We start from the raw sequence: 15,728 nt of genomic DNA, 5'->3' as shown, positions 1-15,728 counted from the left end.
GGGGGGAACACAGTCATCTCCGTCGTGATTGAATAGCATTTCTGTATTAGTAGACTATGTATCAAGAGTATGTTGATATATGATCCCGTTTATCAAATGAAGTATTGGGCTTCGGCCTAGCATCTAATGTGGGTATGCCATGGACAGTTTGATGACAATTGACACTCACACACTTTTTCTTTTTATTTATGCTTTGAATTTCGTCTATGTATTTGACTTTGATGAGTGTGAATTTCCTTACAGAGTGTATACTCAAGAACTGCCAGTTGATGTGCAAAGCCTTCATAAGGGAAACCCTAGCATAATCATCATCCCGGCTGAACCATACATACTTGACTCCATGTTTCATCTTACGCTTGACACCAATCCTGTTCTATACACTGATTTAAATCCGCAGACCTCAGCCATCAGAATGTAGCTGCTAATATGATGATGAAGATGTGGAACACAATAGCACAACCTCAGCCAAATCAATACCTGGAGCTTATCTAGTCGAGTTATGATCACTCTATATCTAGACTACCTCCAAAGCCGAACTACTACCTTATAGATAGAAACTCACCGCAGCTCAGACTGACCCAGAACCCCCTTCAAATCCTTCTCCAACTCGACAAAACACAAGTCACCAGGCAACGCAATCCCCTCAAAACGCTCAACTGGAAACGACGCCAGCTCGCCCGTCCGTCGATAGCCACAGCGCATATACCACAAGATAAGTTCCCGGCGAGTTGAGAGAGCGTTCAAGCCCCCCTTACTGACGCCCCAGACCCGCTGACAATACTCCTCCGCGTAGGCGAGCACCCGGCGCCCGACCCCGCCGCGCTGGTAGCCTTCGTCTACAGCGAGCATGAAAAACCGAGCGAGGTCGGCGCTGCGCCTGGAGATGCCGATGGAGGCGACGAGGACGCCGTGGGAGTCCGTTGCGAGCAGGATTGCGCTGTCGGGCGAGGTGATCGTGGCGAGGATCTCCTCGACCTCGATGCGGAAGCTTGAGGAGAGGGTGGTGTCTCCTGTCCAGTTGGGTCTGCTGTCCTCGGCGCGGAAGGCGGATTGCACCAGTTGCTGGATTTGGGGGGTGTCGGCTGGGGTTGCGAGGCGGTAGTGCAGGCTCATGTTGGGGCTGGTCGATTTGCGAGCTGGTATTGCATTATTTTTCTCGTATGCTGGACGGATATTAGTTTATTGTATAGGGATGGCTGGTTTGAAGGGAATCATACAATTAGATATGGGAGTATTGCGTTTGCTTCCCAGGGTTGGAGTATGTTAGAGAAGTAGGTTTCAGGGTGAAGTTCTGCAAGGCCCAGACAGATCTCTGGTGAACTAATATGAAGTCTTATACAGCAGGCACCTCGATGGTGGATATTATATAGGATCAGCCCTCTTGTGGCTGCCCAATTCCGGCTTTTATCCGCTGTCGTAGTCCACGCCCTACGCCCTGCGGGATACATGACTACCACTATAGAATAATGCTTAGGCTTAATTAGAAGCATAATCTATTTATCACTCAAATGTAATGTTAGTTTACGCACTCTTATCCCCATCACTTACTAGCATTTTGCAAGGTTTACATTTCGAGAAACCTGTAAATGAGAGGAATTATCTTTGGTATCCGATTAAATATAGCAAGTCACAATTTATTACTTCTTCCATGCCATAGACTTCAATGAGCCAAATTTCTGGGTGCGAAATCAACCAGGTCTGACTATTCTAGACAGTCATGGCAGTAGTCGATGTTTAGCCAGCGGCGTACCTGGAAATGGCACGGAGCTTAGGCCCAAAATGCCAAAACGCAAAAGGCGCCACCCAGCCAACCCCCATAGTGACGAATGCCAGCACGCTGGTCCCCCATGCATAGCCCAGAGATCGGTACATGTACGGAGCGAAGAGCGGGAAGCCGAAGCCCGCCAGACTGCGAAGGATCGCGCAGGCCGCCATGGCGCTGGCGGCGTAGGTTTGGTAGCTGTCGACAATGTACATCTGCATGCCCTGCAGGCAGGAGATTGTGCCCGCGGTGAAGATCAGAGCACCGATGTTGGGCATGATCCAGTGCGTGTGCCCGATGCTCCAGCCGTACCAGAAGAGGCCGATGGTGCTGATGACGGAGCCGACGGCTAGCGACGGCATGCGGAGCTCTGGCTTGCCGACGTTGTTGTTCCGCGCTTTGAGGGTCTTGTAGATGCGGTCGACAAGCTTGAGGTTGAAGAAGAGGCCGGCGAATGACCCGATGGCGATGGAGAGGTAGTTGAGCCCGCCGATGCTGGAGCTCTCGTGGTAGACTACGGTCCAGATTTCTGGGAACGTCGCCAACATGAGGTACGTCATTCCAAACAGGTAGGCCATGTAGATGGCCATGCAGAAGACGATGGGCTGTGTCGTGAACAGGAGCACCGGTCGCTCAAAGGCATGGAGAAGCTTATAGGTGAGGGTCTCCACCTTCTCTTCGATATGCAGATTCTTGTTGCTCGTCTCCTTGACGAGACGGTCGCGTCGCTTGCGTAGGAGCGTGGCCGGGTGACACTCCCGCAGCCAGATGAATCCGACGCCCTGGACGCCAACGGCAGCGGCGGAGGTTGCCCAAAAGACCCAGCGCCATGTCGAGTACTGGGCAATGAAGCCGCCGGCAATGGGTCCGACGACGGGCCCAAGGAGCGGCCCAAGAGTGTAGACGCCCATGGCCTTGCCGCGTTCTTCGGCGCTCCACATGTCGCTGATGGCGCCTCCTCCAATTGCCAGCGGCGCGCTGCCACCAATTCCCGCAAGAAAGCGAAACGCAAAGAGCTGGGCCTTGGTCTGGGCGAAACCGCATCCCAGATTCCAGGCTAGGTACCAGGCGTTGCTGACCTGAAGCAGACGCACACGACCGTAGAGCTCGGAAGCAGGACCGAAGAAGATGGGGCCGATGGCGTAGGCGAGGATGAAGATGGCCATGGAGAGGTACACCTCAATCTCGGTGCGCATCCCCAGGGACTCGCCGAGATCTTGCATGGCGGGGGCGATCATGGATGATGAGACGGGCGAGATGAAGACGAAGAGGGAGACGGTCCAGGTGTTCTTCCACTTCAAGGCGTTGGGCCAGTTTTTGGGGTTCTCAGGATCATCTGGCCCGCTCCATGCGACGAGATCCGGGTCTTTGTTGGCTTCGGCGTCGAGAGACGGCTCGGTTGGGATTGTTGCTTGGGCTGCTTCGAGGTCTTCCTTCCCAGGCAGAGGCGCGATCCCCTCGTCGGAGGCGCTTGGGTTCTTATTGCTCATCTTAGAAGAAATCAGATCGAAGGAGATGAAGAGCATGGTTCCTTAATGCTGCGATGCCGGGGTTTGCTGGGTTATTATATACTATATAGAGGTATACTTGTATCAACTGGAGCAGCCAATCACCGGGTCGTATTTGCTTCCGGCCCGGGTCGCCCGTGACGGACCGACTCGCTGGCCATTAGGAGGGCGCCATTCTTCGGGCCCGGCTGTTTGATGCCAGTAGTAGTCATGATACTACACGGGATACTCAAAAGACTAGGTCGAAAGATGTTGTATAGAGTCCACGGAGACATGAGGCAGATTCCCGGGCAAGGTTACACTGCCTGCTCAGCCCAGACTGCTCTCTCGGCACAGCTGATCCCAAAGCACCCAATCTGAAGGGTCGAGAGTGAAGCCGCTATCAAGATTCAAGCCTGTTCCATCAATGTTGTCAGAAAGCTCATCCAAAACAAACACACCGTCCCCAACCTTGTCAGTTCCCCCCGTTTCGTCAACGCTCTGCTGCTGCCTGTTGCCCTTCAATTCGCGTTGTGCGCGCAACGCGGTTATGAACGCCGGCTCTGGGGACGAATTACTCGGGGGATTCGCAAGCCAGGCCTTGAGAGTGATCCGGCCAGTGGTGACGTGCAGGGCTCTTCTGCGCTTGACAAGTTCTTCGTGATTCGAATAGACTTCTGCAACCTTGTCCCAGGTAGTGTTTAGCTCCGACGGCGAGTAGAATCCGACTTCTGCGAGGTTAAGCAGGAGACAGAGAAGGGCATCCCACAAGAAGAAAGCTTGCATGTGCCACAGGAACTTCTTCATGCTTGGGTTGCCGTAGATGGTGCTGTTTGTATCAAGAATCCTTTCTGCGAGAGTGCAGAGGTCTCTCCTTTGCGCGTCGGTAATGGTCTGCTTCGTCAGCAGAGGCATTCGAGCACGCAGTCGGACGGCGTTGGTGGCAGATCGTACGATTCCAATGGTGAAAAAATGCAAGGGGTTCAGGATATCGCAGTATCGAAGGAACCTTGTCTCAATGACATCCTCGACCTCGTCGATGAGCCTCTCAATGTCCTCTGCATCCCGGAATTGAACCGTACCACCGATTTCCTTCATTTTCACACCGGTTCGGGTATAGAAATTGGACAGTTCCATCCGAGACAAGCAGAAGATCATTTCCGAAGCGCCCCTTTGCTCTTGAGGCTGCTGCGTCATACCAGGGAAGATCTGGTCGTCGTTAATGTTCAGCGGTTCCTTGGTATCCCAGCTATTTGGCGATAGGCAAATACCCGTGCCGGACACTTGGCCTGCATAGGCGTCCAGTGGAAGCAGTTGCCAAAAGAGCCGCCGTCGCATTTGAACCTCAAATGGTGGCAAGCCGAGTTTTTCACCGTCACGGTGGAGCCCCATGCGTTGTGCGAGGCGGATCGCAATGCCCGTCAGAATCCAAAACGTATGAGGATCGATTTGCGTGCGCATGGCAACGAGGAAGAGTGTGTAAGCCTGTAGTACAGGCATTGCTGTAGTCTTCAGCCACGACGCATTGACAAGTGCCTGGTAAATAGCGGTCCGGTATCTCGACATCAAATGATTCCTCGACTGGTTGAACTCTCGCAGACAGTCGGTGTTCGACATGGAGAACACGGCGAAATAGTAGATGACAAAAAGCAGGCATTCGTCACTCTTTGAGGCCGCAGCGGGCTGCTTGGAGACAGTGTCGACCATTTTTGCGACAGTCGGAACATGAAGAACCTTGCAGAGAGGCTCGACATTTTGCATGTACGCATTCCAGAGCTTTATAGCCTCCTGATAGCTGGGGTGTTGCTCGGTGAGGCTCCGAGTGCTTGCAAGTATAGCCCCAGAGACTGTATGTGCTGCGAGGACGCCAAGGAGACCAGTCGGGGTGCTCTCATCAGCTCCGGTGTCGTCGTTGTGGTAGTCATCTTGGTCGGAATCGGATAATTCACACGGGTCGCCTTCTCCAGCATCAAGTAGGAGAACACTGTCAATATAGCGAGACTTGCCATCGGCGGAAAGAAGTTTACCAGACCTCACGGGTTGCGTGTCCGGCACTGGGGTTGGGTCCCGTGTGCTGAGCACCGATGCCTCCGTCTCCTTGCCGCATGGGGTCGGTGCAGAGGCCGTAGGGAGAAGATTGTTGTCCTTTAAGATGCGCTCGTACCGTGCTAGACGCTCATACACGTCTTCGACCTGGCTTCGCTTCCTCTTCCGCGGTAGGGGAGCCTGGTAGACGCACTGGAGCTTTGCTTTCCTGCAGCTCGAGCATGTCGGCACAGCCTTATCGCATTTGATCTTTTTGCGCACGCAAGCTTGGCAGTTGAAGCGCATTGTGGTCAGGTCTGTCTCAGAGCCATTTGGCACGTGGACGGAGAGTGCCCTAGGTGGCGCGGGAGCAATTGGGAGGCGCGGGGCGACCGTGGTATCAGCTTCCATGACTTGGCTGCTTCAAGTCTCGCAAGATACAGGTGAAATCTGCATGAATACACAACTATATCTTGGACCTGTGAACCATGTGGGGATAAGCATAACAAGTAATGCCGCTGTGCTAGAGTAATAAGGGCTAATAGTGCACAGGAAAATATTAGGCCTGTGATGAGTAGCTAAATTATGATAGTAGTAATAGCAATAGTGCAAGGTTCATAATTCCTTAATACTATGCTGTTTTGCTGATGCCTCCTTTAGTGTCTGTGTATGGCACTAATAAAGGATCATGCCACCTCCACGTTAACTGAAGCCCATAATCCATTAACTGTTTTCTGGCACGGATTAAGCTGCTGAGTCAGTAATAACTAATGACTAACTGGTCAACTATCTACTAACATAACATAATCCACAACCGACGAGCCACTCAAAAACGAATCTGGCCATGGTCGAAAACCATATATCTGACTACTACAGGATCAACTAAAGCAAAAAGTGATGAATATTTGAATTATCTAGGTCTAATAGGACCCTTATCAGCAATAAAAGATCTATGAGCTGCACGGAGCTCTTTTACCCCTGATCTAGGAGAAGGACTTTATATAGTAGATCCGGCTGCTTTTGCTAGCTGGCGGATTGCTTCACGTGGAATAGGTTGTTTCATAAGCTGCATCTGCTTTTGCACCTCGGTAGGTATGGGTAAAATCTCCTAGGGAAGCTTAAAATAGTATAATGCACCGAGTAGTGCTTTTGTCCGGGCACTAACGAGTCAGGGCTCAGTTGTTATCCATGCTTCCTGCTTGCCTTCTGAGATCATGATGTTTTCCTTTCCATGGATGGCAGCGAGAAAGCTGAGTGAGGGTGATTTTGGAGTTGAGATCTGAAGACTTTCGTACATGTTAGTCAAGACTCAAGCGAGAGATATCCCTGATGTCCATATTTGAGGCTATAATTAGAAACTGCAAAGTCTGAACCAGTGGGGAACGGAACAGCTATCAGACCCACTGGTTGTGCAGGATCTTCAGCAACAGGAACTGGTTTCATCGCGAGTTTCAGATCGTCCAATATCTCATACCCAAGTCGACAACTCGATTCTCCTGCTCCCCCGCAAAGAGGATGCAACCTGATGGAGCAGCGAATGTTTCACCATCGAAGGAAGTTCGCACAGCATGTTTCGTGGCTGCACGGACATCCCCTTCCTCTTCACCAGCACGTCTCACACTGAATCAGTGTAAGAGAAGCTTTCCGTCCGAAACACCCTCGGACTTCCTTTACAGGACAGGAGATAACGCTCGAAATGACAGGAGGCAAACTGGAGCAGCCTCTGTAGGTTTCACCAAGACCCTGAACTTGTCAGTTGACAGAGGACACCAGGTCCGACGGTCTTCCTCGAACGATGGAGAACGATAGATCCTTCTGATTTGTCAGTCCCTCCGTTGATGAGTTGAATTATCCAGGTTGACAGCCGACAGGGCTCATGGAACCGGACTCAAACCCACTAGCGATTCCCTGCATCAAGAATGCCATGGTCTGTTGGCCTAAAAAAGGAACAATGGAGGAATCACAAGAGTTCTTCACGCTGATATCTTTGGTGGATCATGCAATCAAGGATGCTTGGAGTGATAGGCGGACTTTATATACGCAGTGAGCACACTGCTCCGTTGATCAATCTTCAGTCTTTTAATCTGCATCATCAAGATGAAGACTCAAGCAGTGGTGGATTACTCCACAGGGCATGATGGCCTCAACACTCCTCGCGATGTTCTTTTTGTCCAGATCATCTATTCGTCCATGTTGGCGTTCGCTGGCATGGTCCTACTCGCACGACTGGCTCAAATTGGGCATGCCTATCTTCGCTACATCATCTGTTCCAGTTCATCCGAAAAGCAACAATCCGTCTGGAGCATCACCGAATCATCACTCTGGGTCCGAATCAAAAGCCGTCTTCTCTACGCGCCATTGTCCAGCAAGCGCCATAACCGAGAGATCCAGCTCTCGTCGGCCATTAATATGGGCACTCTCCCTTCCCGATTTCAGTCACTTGTCATCTTTGGATATATTGTCAGCCAAATCATCTACTGCTGCGACCTCAATTACCAGAATGACACCCCCGCCGTCATTGCAGAGCTTCGCGGACGTGCCGGTACATTGGCCACGGTGAACATAATCCCGCTTGTGCTCTTTGCAACCCGCAACAATCCCTTAATCCCTCTTCTACGAATCAGTTTCGACTCATATAATCTTTGCCACCGATGGCTGGGCCGCATCGCCGCCGTTGAGAGCATCGTTCACATGGCTGCTTGGGCTGTCAACACCGTCCGAGAGGGAAACCCGGCCGCACTTTCTCAACATCTTGCCGAGACGCCCTCCTACGCCTGGGGAATGGTTGCAACTGCGGTCATGGCGTTTTTTATTGTTCACTCCCTCTCTCCTGTACGACACGCATTCTACGAAACCTTTCTCTGCATTCATCAGGCTGGCGCCTTCTTGATCATCTTAGGCATATACCTGCACCTCGACATGCACAGCCTGCCTTAGAAGCCATGGATCCAATGGGCCATTTTCATCTGGGGTGCAGAACGATGCACCCGTCTCCTCTGGCTCGTGTTTCTGAATGTCTCTCGCCGACACGGCATGACAAAGCTGCAAGTAGAAGCACTTGCTGGCGAAGCCTGCCGTCTCACATTCTTTCTCCCCAAGCACTACCCCGTCCCACCGGGCAGCCACTTCTACGCGTACATCCCCCACATCTCCTGGTGGATGTCGCACCCCTTCTCCGCAGCCTGGTCAGACACCTCAGCCAGCGCCCCCAACCGAAAAAGCATACAATCATTGACCAACGACCCCAAAGCCCTCACCCTCGAAAGTCAATCCTCCCCACTCAGCCACACAGCCGTGACACTAGTCGTCGCCGCACGGCAGGGCATGACCCGCGCGCTGTACGATCGCGCGATGGCCTCCCCGGACGAAACATTCACGACAACCGGCTTCCTCGAGGGCCCGTACTCCTCGCACGCGGTCAACATGTCCAGCTACGGGACAGCCATCCTCTTCTCCGGCGGCGTCGGCATAACGCACCACCTCCTCTTCATCCGGGATCTGCTTCTCCGCGCAGCAGACGGCCGGGCCGCCACGCGGTCCATCACGCTGGTCTGGGCGGTACGCGGCATGGACAGCGTCCGCTGGGTGATGGAATATCTCCAGGAGATCCTGCAGATGCCGGATGCCGAGTCGATCTTGACGATCATGCTGTTTGTGTCGAAGCCGAAGAGTCCCGGCGAGATGCGCTCGCCGGGGGGTGTCATTCGGACGTTTGCGGGGCGGTGTAATCCGGCTACTGTGCTAAAGGAGATTCTCCCGAGGAGGATCGGGGCGACGGTGGTGTCGGTCTGTGGGCCTGGGGCGCTGGGGGATGATGTGAGGGAGGCGGCTAGACGGCAGGTGGATCGGGGGGTTGCGGTTGATTTTGTGGAGGAGGCGTTTACTTGGTGAGGTGAGTGTATATCGTTCAGTTTGAGATATCCGTGTCTAGTGTAATAGTAATGTAATGCCTAATACTGTTGCTGATGGGCAACGATAACATGAGAGAATGGCAGATTCGCATAAGAAGCAGCAGATACATGCAGAGAAAACGTCCTTGAGCTTCCTAGCATCGTACGACTGATATTATGAACTTCTTCCTGACGATGTCGTCGACTTGTCCCTGTCAACTGAATCAAGAGCCTGCCCCCGGCTTCGTAGCCAAAAGGAGATGGACCCTTTGCAACCTCCATAGGTACTCGCCGTCAGGAATGTAAGTAAACGCAATCATCGAGGGCCCTTTGCTGAAAGTTCGTTTCCCTCCCCGACAAGCCGTTTGACTAGCTGTCTCTGTAGAGTTCCCTGTGACATAGAAATGGCCCTTTTCCAATTCACAACATCCATTTCTGCAGAGATGATCCAAGACTGATCAAAACCAAGTCAATATTACAAATAAGAGCCACCGCTAGTTTGTTGGTCAACTAGTCTGCTTAGATCCCCCTGCTGACCTCGTCATACACTCACTACCTGAGGATTCCCTTCGTATTGCATAACGTTATGGTGAGAAATTTGTTTGCCCACTCAGAAGGACATCATTCTCCACTCTCTTAAGTCCCTCTAGCTTGAACTGTATCTTCTAAACTCCTTCAATACGGTGATTCTCCACATCGGTTCATGACATAACGTTATGTAGATGGGCAGATGGGTATATAAGAGAGCTACGATGCCTTTCTATCTTCACAATCCATAATCCTCACTCGCAGAACATATTTCAACCACCAAAATGAGCCTGAAAGGAAAAATAGCCATTGTCACGGGCGCCTCGCGCGGAATCGGCGCTGGCATCGCGCTTGAGCTAGCAAGGCAGGGTGCAAAAGTATTCCCACTGCTCTATCCCGTGCAATGAATACTGCTAATCTATTGCCAGCTCGCCCTAACCTACACATCTCCAAGTAGCGAGCAAGCTCTAAACGACCTGTGTTGCAAGATCCACGACCTCAACAACGGCTCCGCTGCGATCAAAGTCCAAGCCGATCTCCGACAGCCAGAGGCCCCAGACCAGATCCTCGCTGCAACGTTCCAGGCATTCCCCACCGAAGACAACAAGATCGACGTCCTCGTCAACAATGCAGGTGTTTCCATGTGCAAGAACCTGGTCGAAACGACCCACCACGATATCTCCTCCGTCTTCGATCTCAACGTCTACGGCATGATCCTCATGACCAAAGCGGTGATCCCGCATCTGCGCGCCCCAGGCCGTATTATCAACCTGAGCTCCGTGGCTGCTCGTCGAGGGTCGTCTGGCTTCTCGGTGTATTCTGCTTCCAAGGCAGCCGTGGAGGGATTCACGAGGTCGTTGGCGTGTGAACTCGGACCTGTGGGCCATACCGTTAATGCGATTGAGCCCGGGGCGGTGGAGTCCGATATGCTGCGCCGGGATGTGCCAGAGGAGGTCGTCGCCTACATTCAGCAGAATACGCCCTTGGGGAACCGGGTGGCTGTACCGGAGGATATCGCTCGGGTAGTGACTTTCCTGGCGGGGGAGGGGTCGGGATGGGTGACGGGGCAGAGTATCTGTGTTAGCGGAGGATTACATATGAATTGATGTATCGAGCTGCTGTAACAATTTACTCGTTTCGATGAGATGTGAGAACCCGCGTCGAGGCGCCAGATTATAATACAGACATTATCAGAGCGTCGTGCTCCCCTGGTAAACCCCCCGATACCCCTCGACCTCCTCACTCATCTGGTGAAAAACAAACTGCGCGAGTCTCGCCGAAGGATAAACCCTCAGCCCAGCAGGATTGAGCACCTGCATCAGGGCCCCAACCGCCCCAACGTAACCACTATCCATAACACCGGCGCTCAGCAGCACGCCAGATCGAAACAGCGAGCTGCGCACAAAGATCTGGCCCATGAGGTCAAGAGGGACAGAGACTGTCTCGTTGAACTCGACGAGGTAGGATCCCTGCGGGAGATCAAGGAAGCGTTCCTCTGGACTAGTGCTGCTTGACGCGGGGAAGGGGATTTCAGTTGTAGACGCGGTCTGGCGACGCTGGTTTTCTAGATCGATGGTTCCTGGCGATGTCCAGGTAAGCACTCGTCTGAGTGTGAGGTCTACACCGCAGGGTTGGACTTGCAGGGCCGGATTTTGGACGTTGCGGATGATGGCGCGGGTGAGGAGAGCGCGGCCAGGGAGGATCATTTTAGCCTAGTCTCAAAAGACAAGTTTTGGTTTAATGAGTTGCGAGCTTCTAAGGGACAGGATATCAAGGTCTGCCTGTACCCAGGAATGATTGCTCCTATAGTAATGGTGGTAATGGGGCTAAACTCAAGGACTGTGATCAGTCGCTTCAGAGACAGCGGATACTAGTATTAGCCAAGGGATAAGAGTTGGTAGACGCCAAGAGAACTTACTCAAATCTAGCTGGGTTAGACTAGAGTTGCATAACCAATCCGCTAAAATCAGAAGTTAGAGCATAGAATGAGGGTGATAAGAGTTTAACTTACTTTAAAGCTTGGCATAGCTAGCTCGTGCCTAGTGAGGTTGCATTATTGAAACAGCTGCGCCTCAGTCTGAGTCATGAATGTGCCATAACAGTAGACACCATAGGATCATCTCCTCCCAAGATATATTCACTGCACTTCGGTCTCACCTCATCCTTGGACTTAAGCACTAGTTTTACACTTACCATTGCATCCAGTACAATGCACTCTGCCGATCAGATGAGCGAGATGCTCGACCAGTGGGACCCAGAATACGAGGATGTCGGCACACTTAGTCTGGATGAGATTTATCAAGAACTGAGTCGCCTCGATGCCTTTGAGCAACTCATCAGTTCGAAGCAAGTAAAGGATGGTCCTGACCATCCTGAGAAAAATGATAATGATGATGAGGATGATACCGGCACCGAAAAGAATAGCGAGCAAGTTCCAGTTCAGGACAACCCAGAGGAGACTCGAAAGAATACTGTCCTCCATGAGATCGACACACGACGCCTCGCGCTTCGAGCTAGGGCAATGGACCTTTCCCGCGCGAAAATCCGACCGATCACGATAGTTGATTTGCCTGCCGATATTCTGCGCAAGATTTTTGACTACTTCCAGGACCCAAGGGTCGGGAAGCAGGGCCTGATTAACTGGAGGTCGCGGCGCAGGGACTCTGATGACGAGACTGTCCGCGAGACGATCCGGCAAGTCCGCCTGGTTTGCAGCCTGTTCAACGACCTGGCGTCTCCGCTGTTGTGTCCGATCCTCCGTGTAGATCTTGACCAGGGATCGCTGGACAAGGCCGTGGAGCTGTCCAAATCTCCCCGGATAGCTGAAGGTGTGCGTGCCATCCAAGTCGGGCTGCAATATCGTCCGCAGGAGCTTGTCTCGGACTGTAGGAGATTCAAGGACTATCGCAAGCAGCAATTGGGAGAAATGGCCCGTTCCTGTGACTACTACGCCGAGACCTGGATGCTCGGGGGTTACGATTCGGATGATGAAACGGTCTGCCCGCTACCCCTCAGGGTATATCGAGAAGCGATAAGCAATTACTACCGAATCAGTAGGTCGTGGGACCGCCATTTTACCCCTGACGAGAGTGAAGATGTCACCAAATCAGAGGTGGATGAGCACCAGGAGATCCTCCTCCGAGGCTATAATGAATATTGCAAAAAGCACGAAGAGCAACTGCAGCTCATTACAACTGGATCCTTCGTCATCGCGCTTGCATCCTGTATCTCCCAACTGCCCAACGCGCGTGCCCTAGGCTTCACCGACCAAGTGGATCCGCCGTATGATCGGTATAATCCAACAGTCGTGCTGAGAGACAAGAGTCTGCTTCCCGGACTCATGAGCGCTGGTCTTGAGTGGCAAAAGATTGAGGACTTTGAGGATGTCAAACTTACGCCCGCCAGGATCTTGTTCGAGTTGCCGATTTCCATACACAAAGCAGGGACCACGCTGAGGGATCTTTACATCGGACCGTTCCCATGCCGAGGCAGCTTTTCGCTGATCTGTCCTGATACTCTGAGCAATCCCACCGATCCAGCAGCATGGTCGGATCTTCGAGCTGCGTGCAGCGGCCTCTGGAGAGTCAGCTTCGGAGGGTCTCTCAACTGCCGTTTCATCCGCCACGAGCATCTCCCACCTGGAGAAAAGTACTATGTCGATCAGTACCTTGGCGCAATACTATGCAGTCCAGATATGGAAGATGCGTGGATGAGCTTCAATTCGTTTGGTCTCAATGATGGCCGCACCACGAAGGAGGGCTGGTACGATATAGGTCCTGTTCTTGGTGCGGTCAAATGGCCACGGATCAATCGTTTGGCGATCCTCAGCGTCTCCTCGAAGCAAGATGAGCTAGAACGGTTTTGCGCCGGGCTGGGTCACTCAATGCGCTACCTTCAATTGTCCAGTATACACCTTTTGAATGGCAGCTGGGCAGGGATTCTGGATACATTGGACGAGAAGGTGGCAGATAGATTCCGGGAACAGAAAGCCACTGTGTATTTGAGTTATCTGGGGGGAGGGGAGTTTGGAGAAGAGGAGGTAAAGACCATTTCCATATTCGATGACTCTTTTAGCGACTTGGATCCGGGTAAACCTCTCCCTGCGGCAGGGCAGCTGTTAAAGGAGCTACACCCTTCGCTCTTCACTGACTGGTAGTGTGCGTTAAAGTCCTAGCAGTAGACTGATAGGTATCAATTATTATGATCATCGCTGCCATTTGTTATAGACGGGTCTGGATCATCTCGTCAAGTCACTGGTAAGGTTTCCGATTCCATGGTACATAGCTACGCAAACCACCATCGGATAGAACCAGCGATGCATGAGAGCTTCTTGATCGTATGATTCTTCATCATTACTGCCATGACATCTACTACCCATGAGATACTTCACCTCATCTCCGTCACCAACTAACCCCCCTCAATCCATCTCGATACAAAACCCAGAATGCCCGAACAAAGCAACGAACCCCACGCCATCGACCTACTCTCCCGCATAGCAGCCCTCCTGCAAAGGGTCGCAAGCAATCTCCAGCACAACCACGTAGATCGGAACGCCATCCAGGCGCTCCTCCTCAAGTACGCCTCGCACGCCGAATCCGACGGCCACCTCATCAACGCCTCACAACTGGACTCACAATGCGTCGAACACGGCGTATTCCTCTCCTACGTGCACGTCGAGTTGCTCTCCTGGCTAACAAAGCACAACTACACCATCCCTGCCTCCGCCGTGAAGTGGTACAGCTGGCGCAAGCTAGTTTCGGCCAACAACCGTCTCCCGTCGCTATTTTCTGTCCGTGCGCACAAGAGGCAATTGGAGGAACTGGTGCAGAATGTGGCGCGCAAGGCGGATCTGCTGCAAGCGGATCTGCGAGCTCATGAAGTCTGTCTGCAGATTTCCCGGCCGCGAATGAGTGTTTTGCTGATTGATTGCAGGTTGAGATTCCAGCTGTTGCGATTGATTCTCGGCGGGTGACGCCTCATGCGCCGCAGGGAACACCGCCAGAAGGTATGATAGTCTGTCATTGTCTGTGTCTGGGGTATCTTTCTAACTGGGTAAAGCTCTGCATAAACTGCTGCATCGCGCGGTGCTGGCTGAGGTGCAGCTCCGGGAGGGTAGGGTACCATGATTATTTGGGTTACGGATGTTTGACATTGGGACTTTCAGTATTTTGGGCTTGAGAAGTTATCTTCAACGGCTTATTACTAGTATGAGAGTTGTTCTCTTTTGCCAAATAACATTTTGGTCTCAGCAGCCGAATTTGCTGTCAAGAGAGCAGTCAGTAGTGGATCTTTATTATATATCTCTATGAAGTTCGACTTTAGTAAAGACATAGCCTTCCAGTCTTAGTCCAAAGGCACCGCAATCAGTCGAGCATATGCGATGGCGTAACAAGCGGCAGATATAATTCTAGGATCTACATCTATCCAATGACTCCAATAATTGTTCTGCGAAGACCCCCCTGACTAATGTCTCGTATCCAGTCCCCCAGCTTACAAATAAAATCCCGAGAAAAAGGTCTAGCCCTCGCGCAAACACATATATCACAAGCCTCATTCCCAGACCCCGACAAACAATCAATCTAATACAATCCCACATTGCATGTGTCTCATTCAAACCATCCGCTGACACCAAAATGTCCTTGTCCCCGCACCCCACCCCGCAAAACCCAACCATAGCCACAACCCCAGGAACAGGCCGCCTCCCCACCGCAACCTCACACATCCGCATCGCGCGCCCCTGTCGGGATTTCACCGCCGCAGAGCGCTTCTACGTCAAGGGGCTGGGCCTCAAAGTCCTCTGGCGCAGTGGGCCAGCGCACGAAGTCGAGGGCGGGCATGAACTGCTGATGCTGGGGTGGCCGGATGCGGCGTGGCATTTGGAGCTGGTGCTTGATAGCGAGGGGGGGAATGCGCCGAGGCCGACCGAGGAGGATCTGTTGGTTATTTATGTGGATGGGCCGATTGAGCCGGGGGTTGTGGAGAGGGTGGTTGCTGTTCCTTTATACCCATTTACGCTGTCGGAGGTCTTTCGCGGGT

General features: G+C 52.4%; 8 protein-coding genes across 8 annotated transcripts; 4 read left to right on the top strand and 4 right to left on the bottom strand.

The window, feature by feature from the left end:
- Positions 1 to 558: 558 nt before the first annotated feature.
- Positions 559 to 1,113, bottom strand: CDV56_102334 (GNAT family N-acetyltransferase; the record flags this gene model as incomplete). The annotated part of the gene is made up of 1 exon (XM_026755953.1): positions 559 to 1,113. The coding sequence occupies one exon, from the start codon at positions 1,111 to 1,113 to the stop codon at positions 559 to 561; it is 555 nt and encodes a 184-aa protein (XP_026611572.1).
- A 621-nt stretch (positions 1,114 to 1,734) lies between these two features.
- CDV56_102034 (MFS transporter) lies at positions 1,735 to 3,288 on the bottom strand (the record flags this gene model as incomplete). Its single annotated transcript, XM_026755653.1, has 1 exon — positions 1,735 to 3,288. One exon carries the CDS (start codon positions 3,286 to 3,288, stop codon positions 1,735 to 1,737), a length of 1,554 nt encoding a protein of 517 aa, XP_026611571.1.
- A 291-nt stretch (positions 3,289 to 3,579) lies between these two features.
- On the bottom strand, positions 3,580 to 5,685 carry VRTR1 (putative C6 transcription factor; the record flags this gene model as incomplete). Its single annotated transcript, XM_026755331.1, has 1 exon — positions 3,580 to 5,685. The coding sequence occupies one exon, from the start codon at positions 5,683 to 5,685 to the stop codon at positions 3,580 to 3,582; it is 2,106 nt and encodes a 701-aa protein (XP_026611570.1).
- A 1,686-nt stretch (positions 5,686 to 7,371) lies between these two features.
- On the top strand, positions 7,372 to 9,165 carry CDV56_101199 (ferric reductase family protein; the record flags this gene model as incomplete). The annotated part of the gene is made up of 2 exons (XM_026754818.1): positions 7,372 to 8,106; positions 8,212 to 9,165. The coding sequence occupies 2 exons, from the start codon at positions 7,372 to 7,374 to the stop codon at positions 9,163 to 9,165; spliced, it is 1,689 nt and encodes a 562-aa protein (XP_026611569.1).
- Positions 9,166 to 9,976: 811 nt separating this feature from the next.
- Positions 9,977 to 10,798, top strand: CDV56_100950 (SDR family NAD(P)-dependent oxidoreductase; the record flags this gene model as incomplete). Its single annotated transcript, XM_026754569.1, has 2 exons — positions 9,977 to 10,069; positions 10,121 to 10,798. The coding sequence occupies 2 exons, from the start codon at positions 9,977 to 9,979 to the stop codon at positions 10,796 to 10,798; spliced, it is 771 nt and encodes a 256-aa protein (XP_026611568.1).
- Positions 10,799 to 10,882: 84 nt separating this feature from the next.
- On the bottom strand, positions 10,883 to 11,398 carry CDV56_100858 (putative dUTP diphosphatase Dut; the record flags this gene model as incomplete). Its single annotated transcript, XM_026754477.1, has 1 exon — positions 10,883 to 11,398. The coding sequence occupies one exon, from the start codon at positions 11,396 to 11,398 to the stop codon at positions 10,883 to 10,885; it is 516 nt and encodes a 171-aa protein (XP_026611567.1).
- Positions 11,399 to 11,901: 503 nt separating this feature from the next.
- Positions 11,902 to 13,848, top strand: CDV56_100478 (uncharacterized protein; the record flags this gene model as incomplete). Its single annotated transcript, XM_026754097.1, has 1 exon — positions 11,902 to 13,848. One exon carries the CDS (start codon positions 11,902 to 11,904, stop codon positions 13,846 to 13,848), a length of 1,947 nt encoding a protein of 648 aa, XP_026611566.1.
- A 288-nt stretch (positions 13,849 to 14,136) lies between these two features.
- Positions 14,137 to 14,818, top strand: CDV56_100299 (glyoxalase family protein; the record flags this gene model as incomplete). Its single annotated transcript, XM_026753918.1, has 3 exons — positions 14,137 to 14,571; positions 14,625 to 14,697; positions 14,751 to 14,818. The coding sequence occupies 3 exons, from the start codon at positions 14,137 to 14,139 to the stop codon at positions 14,816 to 14,818; spliced, it is 576 nt and encodes a 191-aa protein (XP_026611565.1).
- Between the last annotated feature and the right edge of the window lie 910 nt (positions 14,819 to 15,728).

The sequence above is a fragment of the Aspergillus thermomutatus genome (assembly GCF_002237265.1).
Source record: "Aspergillus thermomutatus strain HMR AF 39 chromosome Unknown NODE_219, whole genome shotgun sequence".
Classification (NCBI taxonomy): domain Eukaryota; kingdom Fungi; phylum Ascomycota; class Eurotiomycetes; order Eurotiales; family Aspergillaceae; genus Aspergillus; species Aspergillus thermomutatus.
Note: the sequence above shows the minus strand (reverse complement) of the source record. Positions and strands in the feature narration are given on the sequence as shown.